Source organism: Pezoporus occidentalis, unplaced genomic scaffold, assembly GCF_034315485.1.
Source record: "Pezoporus occidentalis ecotype Australia unplaced genomic scaffold, CSIRO_AGI_Poc_V1 ctg15, whole genome shotgun sequence".
NCBI classification, from domain to species: domain Eukaryota; kingdom Metazoa; phylum Chordata; class Aves; order Psittaciformes; family Psittacidae; genus Pezoporus; species Pezoporus occidentalis.
In genome coordinates this window covers 8,683,957-8,696,435 of record NW_026913316.1, presented here as the reverse complement: position 1 = coordinate 8,696,435, position 12,479 = coordinate 8,683,957, and the positions used below count along the sequence as shown (strand labels likewise).

General features: G+C 36.5%; 1 protein-coding gene across 4 annotated transcripts in view; it reads left to right on the top strand.

Moving 5' to 3' along the window:
- The window catches only part of TMEM245 (transmembrane protein 245), a 75,491-nt gene extending 64,147 nt beyond the window's left edge, over positions 1-11,344 (top strand). For all 4 annotated transcript variants that reach the window (XM_062610964.1, XM_062610965.1, XM_062610962.1 and 1 more), the window contains 4 exons: positions 3,974-4,074; positions 5,441-5,615; positions 8,155-8,349; positions 9,303-11,344. In XM_062610964.1, the coding sequence (XP_062466948.1) occupies positions 3,974-4,074; positions 5,441-5,615; positions 8,155-8,349; positions 9,303-9,348 (517 nt within the window). In that variant the 3' untranslated portion in view covers positions 9,349-11,344. The remainder of the gene's footprint in view (positions 1-3,973; positions 4,075-5,440; positions 5,616-8,154; positions 8,350-9,302) is intronic.
- Positions 11,345-12,479: the final 1,135 nt, after the last annotated feature.

Here is a 12,479-nt window from a genome sequence, read left to right as displayed (position 1 = left end):
TCAAGACTGTATCACTTGATCTGATTAGTGTTATTGCTGGCCTCTGTATGTTGGAGCTGTTACCCGTCTTTGTTCAGTTGTATTGTTCCTAAGGAGAAATTAATTTCAACAGCAAAACTGTTGAAATCTTGTCATGGAGTCATCTCTGAGAATTATTTGCATATTTATATTGCTCCTGAGATGGTCCTGCTCTGTCAAGAAACACTTACTTCTGCTTTATTCATAGCTGGAATATGTCTAGTGCCCTTTGTTTTTTTCCTGTATGGTTTGAAACTGAAAAATAATGAGGGTCTTTTTTATTCCTGAAAGAACAGAACCCGTAAAGAGAATCAACAGCTTAAGGGTTTTTTTGCAAAAGGACTCTTTTGAGTAATTTAATTTGTTGGCATTCTCCCAGTGATTGCTTGAAATTTGGGGGGATCATTGTAGAGGAATACTTCAGTCCTTTTTGAGATAATAGCTGTTCTTTGATTGTCAGTGGCAGCTCATCTTTGCAGTGGATTTTGGTGGTGTCTGAAGGAAGAAAATGAGTTACTTGGTTTTGAAGTTATGGTGGTTAGTTTCAGTTAGAATAAGGCAACGCTATTGTCCACGGATGAGTCCCTGCCCTCCAGCCGCAAATGTGCCAACTTCTTTCCCGGCGGGAGCACAGCTGTTTATACCACTGATCTAGGAGCTGGATAGGTAGTAGAGAGCTGAGCTGGTTAGTTAAAACTAACCCAGCAAAAAAACAACTATTAGGTGAATTCATTGTAAATAACATCATGGCATGTAAAGGAGATCATGCTGTCAGGTCGCAAAGGAAGGGTGATCTGAGGCAGAAATGAATGCTCAAGAACAGGGGAATGGGAGGGCTCTTTTCTTGTGGCAGTTTTGAATTAACCTGATTTGAAATAAATTGTGAAACTGTGCTGTGAAGTTTGGAACACACTGTGTTTGCCTTTATATGTTGAACCCTCTACTTTTAAGATGTAAGGGTTTTTATTCTAGGTGATCTTAAGGTCCTTTCCAACCCTAACTATAACGATTCCCTACTATATGATTCTGTGATTCTATGATTTTCAAAAGAAGTTGAATGGAGTTGCTTACAGCATCAATTCAAATTAGTTAGCTCTGTATACAGGAAGACTTTGCAACAAAGGTGTGGTACAATCCTTGTAATGTCTACTTAGAGAACATGGGAGAATAACAAACATGACTTGTGTAAAGAAGGTGACAAAAAAGTGAAATTGTCTTTTCTAATAGTATTTTTGGCCTAGAGTGTTCCTGTTACCAGACTTGTCTTTTAATTGGACTGTAAACTGCTGTGTGGCTTGTGAAGTGTTTTGTAGGGTATTTAGGGAAACGTTAATTTTTGCAAACATTTCCAAAGACAAATACCACTTTTGACTAGTTTTTACTCTAATGCCTATTCAGCAGCCAGGGTCAATATGCCTTCATTGTAAATTTCGCATAGTAACCAGTAACTCTCTTCTGAACTTATTATATGCTTACTCTAATCTTTCTGGAAACTCCAATTCTTATCATTTAAGCCCATATGCTTTGCTTTTCTCCATTGCTCTAGAGAACAGAGAGATGCAGAAAATCAGATTAACTCTGAGGTCAAAAAATGAATACTGTAAGTTGAAGAGCTCCTTTCACCTGGGTTTCTTGCAGCATTGGGTTGGATTTTTTGAAATTTCACTGTGTTGCTGATGATGAACAGATCTTGCCTGCAGACTCTGTGAAGTGAACCTGAATTCAGGTAGACACAGATGAATGTAAACTTCAGTAGGAGCAGAGGGGAAGCTGTAGACTTTTTATGGGAGATCAGTAAAGAGGGGAAAAAATCCACTAAAACTCACAAAACCCATAAAATGAAGAGGTGGTGCTTTCCCTTTTGAAATCCACAGGAAAATTCCCTAGCTCCTCAATGAAGTAGAAAGAAATTTAACAACAAAAAATACTTAGGCCAGCTATGCAGAAACATTTGGCAATTTTACAGAAGTTTCTTAATTTTTAACCTGAATAGTGTGAAGTATGACCCTTGTCCTCTTTTGTTGTTTTATTATTTTATTTATACGCTTTTCAAAGCTTAGTGAAATGGAATATGTATGTGTAAGTATGCCTTACACCGAAGTGCTCATAAATTACACATTTGCAGATGACAGTTCCTGCAGGTAAAGTGGTTCATCCAGATACAGTGCCAAAGTGAGATGTGAGCAGCAATTGGATTTTCTGATTTCTGGAATATACAATTACTCTTGTATATACAAGGAAGCTGCATGTATGCCAATAATGTATTAAGAGATGGAATGAATTTACTGTCATAATTGCCCCAGGAAGGTCTCCATTTTACAGAGGGTAATAAATTCATTTAGCATTTGCACTAGCATACTACATCATCTTGAAGATGCAGAGTAGCGGAAGCATGTTGTTGATGAAAGTTCTGGTTAGTGTTTTCAGTCTGGAGACTTTAAGGGATGGTTCTTAATTTTTTTCCTACAGAAGTAACAAACATGAGTCTTCAGAGACTTAAGGGAGTTCTCTTGGGCCACACTCGCCACAAATTAGAATCCCCTGTGCTTTTTTATTTCGGGCTAGTTGGAATAGACAGAGAAAAGTGCAGAGGGACGGAAAATTATGTTAGGTATATCCTCCTCGCTTCTGCTTGACCACTGGCACCTCACAGCTGCTCAGCGCTGTGTAATGCCTTCTCCTTCCAGCTTACTAGTTGTTTGTGCTAGATGCAAGGAGCTAGAGAGGTGCTGTACTGTTCTACATCTTTCAGAGGTACATGCTTTTTTGCCATTGAAATATTTTATGTATCAACTTGCAGAATGACATCAAACCAGGCCATCCCTGATGGTTCATGATGAATTTTTTTGTTGCTCACTTAGTGCATCTGTAAGGAGTAATGGTCTTAACAGTGTAAAATTTTCTTACAAGTTGCATAACTACAGCAGCAAAAGACATGGCAGAACTTGAATTTAAAATTGACTAAAATTCAGCTAAGGCTAAAAAAATGATGCTTGTCAGAAATGAAATGTGAAAACTGTAAATTAGGCAATTTTGGATGTTTTCTTATGAATGAGAGGCAGTTTTGCAGTTATACCCTAACATAGTTAAATTCACAGCAATTTTCTCTGGCTGTTGGTATCTTTTTTTTGGGGTTGTTGTCTTTCTTTTGGTTACCATAATGAGACTGTCTTCCCTTCTTTTATAGTCTCTGGGGGAAAATCTAAAATAACTGATTAAAAGTAAGTCTTTCCTGTAGTTGTAGATACGTATTTTAATTTCAGTTGAAGCTGATGCTTCATTTACCTGCCTCAAGCCAGAGGCCTGTTTCACCTCCTGTATGCTGATGTGTAGTTTTGGGGCATTCTCATAGAAGTTGTTAAGACCCTGTTAATTTAACTGCAGTAGAGAAAACATCTTTATGGGAAATATAAAGAGATACTTAAGGACAGGTTTATATATTTTAAGGGTATAACATATAAGGATATGTTTATATATTTCTGACAACTGAGATGTATTTGTGCCACAGTTCCTGTTTTTTTGATAGGAAGAAGATTTACTCAAAAATGTACATTTAATGCTTCTTTCTAACAAATTGTTCTGGATATGCTCGGGTTTTTTTCTCTTTTTGGTTTTGCTTTGAAAGGACCTGACAAGTCACATTAAAATGTTGGAAACTTGGTGTCAACAATGAAGAGTTTCAGAAATTGAGATACCTTCTTTATAGTGCAAAGGGATTTCTATGGGACAGGTCTAAGATCTAAGAGACCAACAAGGCCGTGGAAGTTGGCTTGACAAAAGCATAAGGGTTTAGTGGGAACAAATGTGTCTTTAGTGCAGCAGAAGTTATTTGTGTCAGCTGTGTTATTTGTGGCATTAATGGCTTTGCAATTTTCAAAACCAGCTTGTGTGTATCTTTATAGTTCTAGAATCTTATTGCCAATAAAATTTAACAGAGTTTCTTTGATTGTTTTAGAGGTGTGTTTGATGCTTCCCTCAAAATGGCTGGGTTCTATGGACTCTACACTTGGCTGACTCACACTATATTTGGGATTAACATAGTCTTCATACCATCTGGTAAGAATTTGAACAATTATAATTATTTTTAGATAATATGATTACATACATATTGTACAAGATAAGTGTGATTAAATATTGCTGATAAGATTAGCCTTGAAGTTATTTTTAGGAGTAGCCATGTGCAGAGTGAAGTTCCTGATTGCTATCCTACCCCTGTGCCTTGCCTTTTTCTGTTTTCACAGCACGTCCCCTACCAGCTATTTTACTTCTGTCTGTTCCTTTTGCAGGATGTAATTCTTCCTTCTGTTCAGTCCAAGTCTTTCCAGGTTTTAACTTCATTCTGCATGTCTTGTTTTTTGTTTCTTCTGTAGTTGACAGGTGCTGATTTTTCAAGATGCCTAAATTCAGGAAGACGTGGTATCATGAAAATGCATTATGGAGGCATGCTGCTTATTCTCAGTACTGTTGCCTGACTGTATCACCAGCCTCTGGTTTTCTTTTGTTCTTTAATCTTAGGTTTAGAAATGGCTGAACAGTTTTCAGTGAAAAATCTTCTCTGTTCCTCTTTTGCTTTTCTTCCACTAAAAATAATCTAATAATAGTAAATTTGAAATGCTGTAGCTTTGTGTACAAGGGAACAAGAAGGAAAGTCATAAAGCAACAAAACCCGGGATAATAAGAAATGGCTCTGTTAGAAAGTGCAACTACTTAAAGGCATTGGTTGTCGTTATACCTACTTAGAAGGCAACTGTTCTTTTTTTTCAGCTACATATGAAATCTAAGAAGTTTTTGCTTTCTGGTTAATGAGACCAAAAAAGAGGAAAAACCTCTTAATTATTTATGTTATGATCATTCCTGTTGCATTAAATTAGAATGACAGCAGTACAGCATCACTTTAGATTTCAACAGGTATTTGTATTTGTATGTTTAGAAGGGCATACTCCTGTGTGTACACATGTGTATACAGAAATACGTGTCATGGATTTTATATTTGTGTGGTTTTTCGCAGTCCTACCTGCATTATTATGGTTGAATGCAGGAGATGTGGTAAGTACAAGGAGACTTTTGCTTGTATGTTTTCTTGCACACAGTTGATAATTTGTAACTGTATAAAAGTTTGAAATGTGTATGACTGGTATAGCTGTCATTTTTTCTGAATTGGTGCCCCTTTTGGAAGTAACTCCTTATGACTGGCAGTTGGTAAAGCTTTTTGGTATGGGGAATAGCATAATTTTCTTTTTTTCCTTAAACAACAGCTATAAAATACCAAGAGATTTACGCAGCACTCCTTCAGTATCTTACTTACAAAAGTTCATAGAAGTGGGACTACCAGTGTGGCAAAAGCATCAGAATTTAACTGTAAATGTGTTTGTGAAATACGTTTCTCTGTTTTTTTTCTCACCTTTGCTTCTGTGTGCTCTAGCGTTAGCAGCAATCCTTGGAGCAGTGCCGTTTCTGGGGACATACTGGGCAGCCGTCCCTGCAGTCCTAGATTTGTGGCTTGTGCAAGGACAGGGATGCAAAGCCATTTTACTCTTGGTTTTTCACCTCTTGCCAACCTACTTTGTAGATACTGCAATTTATTCAGATATATCAGGGTAAGTACATTGGAGGCTTTTTAAAGTTACTTTTGTAAAAATGATTAATGGTTGTCGACACTTTAATTTCTGAAACATGCAGACGGTGTCTCCAAGCATAGGAATCACCGTATAGTAAGAAGTCTTTCTTCCTAAGTGCCTTTACTTTGCCAGGCCTCTTTTCTGTGGACTTTGTCACTTGAAGTTGTGAACTTGTTCTCAAAGTCAGCAAAATCAACTGCTTTGGTTGGCAAAGTAATTCTAAGAATGCGTTCGAAATTTATCTAGTCATTGACTAAAGGTGTGCAGTATTTCCTTTAACTCACCTATTGCCAGATGATGCTGCAGAACAAACAAGAAGTTCATGAGCTAGTTAGAGACCTGAGAAAAAACACTTCAGTTTTTCAGACTGGATTGTGAGAAATGTGAGGATTTGTTTGAAACCAGCATTTGTGTTATGTCACCACACCCCAGTGTAAGAGGCTATTGGTTATGGATTGATATTTAAATGTGTTGAGACAGATAAAATTGCAAAACTGGAGACAGGCTTCTACAGAGACAGAAGTCAGTGCTGTTTTCCTGTTGTGGGATGTAGGCACGGATTGCTTGAAAAATCTTCCTAGGTGTTTGGCTGCCTCTATTGACATGAAATGTCTCCTGGTTTCAGCTTTTGAGATTGTGCACAGAAAAACAAACTCCAGACTGTGCAGAGCAAGACGTGTTCACAGCCATGTACAGAATAGATAGAAAGTTGTACTCCTCTAGTTACTGCTTCAGCCTTGATCATCAGAAACAATTCTGGTCAACTGAATTGAGGATTTTGTGGTCCATACTTAGTTATATGCCAGTACTAGTCCTGGCAAATGATTTGTGCTGATTTTTATTACAGTAATGTAGAATAAGGACACTAAGTGCTTCAGTTCTGTGTTGTTAGAAACTAGTATTTTTGTTCACGAGATACGATTACACTGAACAGAGAGACCTAATGATAATATGTACAATATTAATACTTATTTTCATTGGCTATGACACTAGTTCTTTTGCATGAATTAAAGCTAACGGATGAAGTATAATCAAATTAGGGCTTTTTTTCCAACAGTAAATTGTAGGTACATTTAAGACTAGTAGCTATTTAACCAGATAATAATTCTTCTTATTATTAGAATACATTTTTTGACTGTAGGGGATGCAGGCTCTGTTTACTGTCCAGAAAATACATGTGGCAGGAATAGATTTTCTGACAGTGGAGCAAAATTGTATTTTTCTCATTAAACAGAACAGTAAGCATCATGCTGTCTTGCAGATTAGATTAAATATATTTTAAATAGCTATAATTAGGTTATGCAGGGTTTTCCAAATGCATTAAACTTATACTGTAGTCCTATTTCATTGGGTGATCTGTTTAGTTTAGCAAACTAGCCAGAAGAATGTTTAAACTGATGCAAAGGCTGGGTAAAGTTCAGAAACGAATCATGTGTCTACTGCTGGAGAATCAATCCCCTCAGAAAAACAATCTGGCATTACCAGTAGGTTAAATTGGATCTAGGTAAGGTATGATTGAGGTGTATATGATGTTACAAGTCTCATTCCGCACACAATTGCAATGAAGGCAAAGGCTGCCAGTGTGGGAGTTGAATAGAAGTCAGGACCATAGTAGGAATCTGGCTGAGACTGCTGTAGCTCTATACTAGCTGGTATTTTCACTCCATTACACTCAGAATTTAGAGCAAGCTCCTGAAAATTGGGTGCTAAATTTCAACTGTACCTTTTCTTATATAATTCCATATTAGCATAATTAGTTTAACTATAAAGATTAAGCATGATGAGCAGGTTTTGTGTAACTGCTTTTGATAGGATTCATGTGGCACATCCGAACTGGTAACATGGAAAAGAACAGTGCATGGCTTACTTGCTGCCATAATAGCTCATACCAAAAGCTCCATTGGCCCCAGCTTTCCAGTAAATATGTTCATAAAAATCTGGGTTTGTTTTTCATCTGAAAACATTAAAAGCCTGATGATAACAGTCTGAGAGGGTGTTTTATAACAAAATGAGAAGACATGACTATGTATTTAAAGAATGTATGCTCACTGCTCTTTGAAAGGTGCAATGCAAGTTGCCATCATAGTGTAAATTAATGTGTTTTCTCAGGGGCGTTCATAGTGCATGTTTCTAGTTGTCTTTAACAATTCTTGACCATAAGGCATGAACCGTCTTTGTAATCATCATCTTTCCATTTTCGAAATGGAAATGTTTTTGCCATTAAGTCCTTCAGACATTCTTCAGCAGATGTCTATAAAGTAGCTGCTGCATTGTGGATATTTACCAGCATTATGTGCTACAATGCACTGTTTGATCTGTTGTGCAAATAGGACACAGAATACAGCTGGGAATATTTGTGCTATTAGTCAAACAGCAGATAAGTGAAACTACGGTATCTATAGCTAGCTGTGTAGTTTTCTAAGCTTAATAAAATTTTGTGATTAATTCACATTTCATAATTGAGAGTATTGTTTGTTGTTCTTAATTTAATTCTATTCTTTTTGCGCCATCATTCCAGAGGTGGCCATCCTTACCTGACAGGTCTTGCAGTAGCTGGTGGCGCATACTACCTGGGGCTGGAAGGAGCTATCATAGGACCAATTCTACTTTGTATACTTGTGGTTGCTTCCAACATATATAGCGCTATGTTGGTGAGTCCAACAAATTCAGTGCCCACTCCATCACAATCAGCATGGCCATTACAGATTTACCGGTAAGTTACAAAATGTGTTACATGTATGTGTTACGTTTTTACATGGGTCAGCATATGTACACATAGGTAAAGAGAGTGTGTGCCTGAGTTTTATATATGAGCGTGCATATACATGTACATGCCTGTTGAAGTATTTGGAGAGGATTCAGCTATCCCATATTCTAGAAATAAAAATTATGGTAAAGTAAAATACTCACTGGAACTTGTAAACCTGAAATGTTTGTTTAATGTCACTCAGCTTCTTATGGAACTCTCTTTCAAAAAGTTCAGGAGATAACAGAACATCCTTTTTTCTGTGTAAAACTGTTCTGAATGGCTATCTAGTAGTTAGTACTCATTGTTATTATTAAGAGGTCTGCCTATAAATACTGCATTTTTTTGTTACTGTACAATACTGTAAAATCTAAATAAGCATACTTGAATTTAACAAATGAGATAATATTATATTGCATTATTCTATTAAAAGTATGGTCTTGATTAATCTCTTTATTGAAATTACCAAATGTGGAATATGGAAGTATATCTTTAAACTACAGTTAAGGAATGGGCTGAATAAACTCCTAGTTGAATAATTATAGTTGGAATTCATATTGTGAAGTTATTAATGACAGTAGCCATTTTAGTGTCTCTACTGTCTTGTTCAATTACATAGGTTAGCTCATTATACATACATCTTAAAGAGGTTTCTGTGCTTGTCAAAAATGATTTTTTGCTTTATTCACATGAATAATGTTGTCATCTTTCATATGAGTAACTTAAGAGGAAAAATACTAATTGGACCTCTCTGTAGTCTCTGACTTGTAGAATTCATGTTCCAAGGTTGCATAGATAGACCTTCCCAAAGTACACAGAAAAAATTGCATGTGTATTTGATTCCTGTTTAATTTCTAGGAAACTAGATCAGATCACTGAACAGATTTATTTTACTTTTTCTTTATCCTCCCTCCCTCCAGGTCATCTAGAGGGAGTCCTGAAGAGATTAAAATGGCTGCAGAGTGATGAAGGTGCTGTGCTGCATCTCTTCAGCATGAGAGAATCACTGTCTTCTGTCTGGAGTACCCAACAGTCATGGCCTTCTGTCCCTTTCCAGCTGTGCCTAGGGGCAGCTCACAGGGAAGCACAGCAGCAGAGCTTGGGCTTTAACAGAAAGTACTACTTAAACTTCTTGAGCTGGCCTTATGTTATTGTGCACTTTGCCTCCTCAGGAGAGAATGTCTACTTCCCATGGCTTTGTATACCAACACACAGTTCAGCTGCCTTGTTGAACGCCTCGAAGACTTTTGTCTTCATAAAAAAAATAGTAAAGAGGACATAAAAAAATAGTATATTCACTGGAGTAGTAATCTTGTCTGCAAAAATGACTAACTTGGCTTTTATTTATTGGGCTATTTGTGTTGTTAAATTGTAGTAGCTTTAAAGAAAGCTGATTCCAAAATAATTTATTTTCAGTTAATCTGGTGGCAAAAAAAGGTATAAACCACTATTGATAAATGAAAGTAGAGTATAATTATTTGCTGCTCCTCTCTTTAGAGGCTTTGACCATCATCTGTAACTCATAATAACACTATACACACTGAAATTTAATATTGTTAGAGGCTGATATTTCTAATGTTTTCCTGAAATTAGTAGACATGCAAATTGTTAAATGTGAGTTTTCCTCATATTGCAATAGGAAGACTTATTTAAATGGTTTGAATCTTTTCCTTATTTGCAGTGAAATCTGTTGTATTTTGCTGTTTACCCACCATCCCAATGGAGTCATCTGGTCAACTAAACTTAATCAAAGACCTTAAATGTTTCAGGCAGGGGTAATGTACCTCATCTGTTCATCTGGAAGTCACATCTGCTTCCAATAATAGGAAGAAGTTGAATGGGGATTGTTGAATGTTGGTTTTGAAGTTCTGTGGCAGAGTTCAAACTTTTCAAACAAATTTATTTCCAAAGAGGAAGGGGAAAGAGCATGAATTTTGGTTTAGTTTAGTTTGAGTTGTTATTTTCCCCCCTGTAGGCCCCTAGCCAAATATCATAATAAGATATATCTTATATATTAAGACAAATCTCAATAATAAATGGAGTTCTTAAAGTCCTGAAATGGTGTGTTACCTAGGTCACAGCATCAAACTCCTCTAGTGCTTTTCTTTCATATGTAATTTTGCTTAAATTGCAGTTTTAGACGTTTAAGGCCTGTTGTATTGATTGTTGAAAGACTTTGACACAATGGATCTTTATAAATGTGTCCTTCCTATAAATAGGAAGTAGGGGGTTTGGTAGAAATTTCATACTTGAACAGCTTTTCTGCAAATACAGTGAGGGCCATGGGTACAAAGTAGCAGACACACATGCTTAACCAAAGAACCACCTTCCAGTTTTAGTAATGTCTTTTCAATTTATGTCAGAGTTTGACTGATAAAAGAGTTATACAAGATCCAGGCAAGTCTTGCATTTGTTGTTGATGGTAATGCAGCTGTTGGAGCAAAAATCTGTTCTTATCTAGGGATAAGGATGTCTAAGATATGTGTACAAACAGCTCTTGATAATGTGGGTGTTTGTTTTAATTGAGTTGCAGAAGTGCTGGTAGATTTGGAAGGCTCTTATTTGAATGATATTGCATGTATTTTTCATTATTTCTGAAAATACATTGCCATAGAAAGGAATTGGACAGTACTCTGATACTTCCTAAGCAAGGAAGGGCTGCTATAGGTTTGCAATAAACAGGCTGCCTATTAAGACACAAACAGCCAACTCCTACAGTTCTCAAAATTAACTGCTGCAGTTTTGCTGATGAAATTTTATGCTTAAATGAGGGGTTTTGAGTATGATGTTTTTACACCTGCAAACTTGCAGGTATGCGTTTGGATGACAGACTCAGGCTTAATTTAGTGGTTTGACTCAAGTCATTGAAATATGTAAACATACCATTTAATACTTTAAATTCTGAAAGACCTACACATCAATTCCAACTAACTGAATAGGAAGGATATATTGCTTGAACTAAGTAACTGTCCGGTGCTTATTTATTTCCTTGGTTTTGTGGCTTATGTAGAATCTTCAATGAAACGCATTCTTATGATTGCTGCTGGCTAGGATGGAGGATGACAAAGAACCCAAGGGTGTCCCTAAGTATTTCTGCAACATTCTAGCCAGCCTGAATACTGTGATACTTGGGAAACTTCTTTGTTATATTACTTCTTCGTAGTTCACAGTTTTGCATTGAAATGTTGTGTTCTCACTATAGCTTCTTGTAGACAACATTTAAAGAAGATTACTAGCAAGAAATATGCATCTTTAATGTATTTCCAGTTTTCCATTGCTCCGCTTTGCTCACTGGTCAAGACATTTGTATTGTCCACGTTTGCTATCCTAGTTATTTCTGAGACAATCTTTCAGATTGCTATAGTACTCAATATAGTAATTTAAGAATGTCATCTTAAAGCATTCTTTTGTTTGTTTTTAAATTTTCTTCTTGTCCCTCCCACTTCACCTGACCTCCTTAAATCAAAGAAGGGTCTCTGCTGTGAAAACTTAAAATGGCATTTCAGGCACAGCTTTAGTAATGGCAAATCAGTAAAATCAGCTGAGAAGATATGTTCTTGTTATGAAATGTGCCTTTCCCAACATAAAGAGAAACCATTTTGTATAGAGAATTTGTATCTGATGTAGTCTTGTTAGTTTTCCCTCCTTTGCCATGAGGCTTTATATAGACACTTCCTGTTTCAAATTCTGCTAAGTTTTGCCATGAAGAGCCATCCATAGTACAGTCTTTCTCAGTAAATGTAGCTTAAGGAGCTCATGCCATGTGCCATGCCTGGTGGAGGAACTGATTGTATGGTTCAGTGGTGGTACAGTAACAGTATACTGTCATAAAGAAGAAACAAAGCCACCAATTATACCTTCTTAGAATATGAAATATTCATTGGCTTTTGCCATGCTTTAAGGAAACCCCCAAACAAAAAAACCCAAACCCCACAAAATCCTATCTTATGAAAAAGCATGCCTTGATTATTTAAGGGTTTAAGTGTGTAATTACCAGTAGAAATGGAAGAACTTGTCCTTGCATATTTAACAATCTGTATTCTTTTCTGAAAAGACTTAGCATCTTTAAGAACAGTTTAGTTTAGATCTTCACAGAT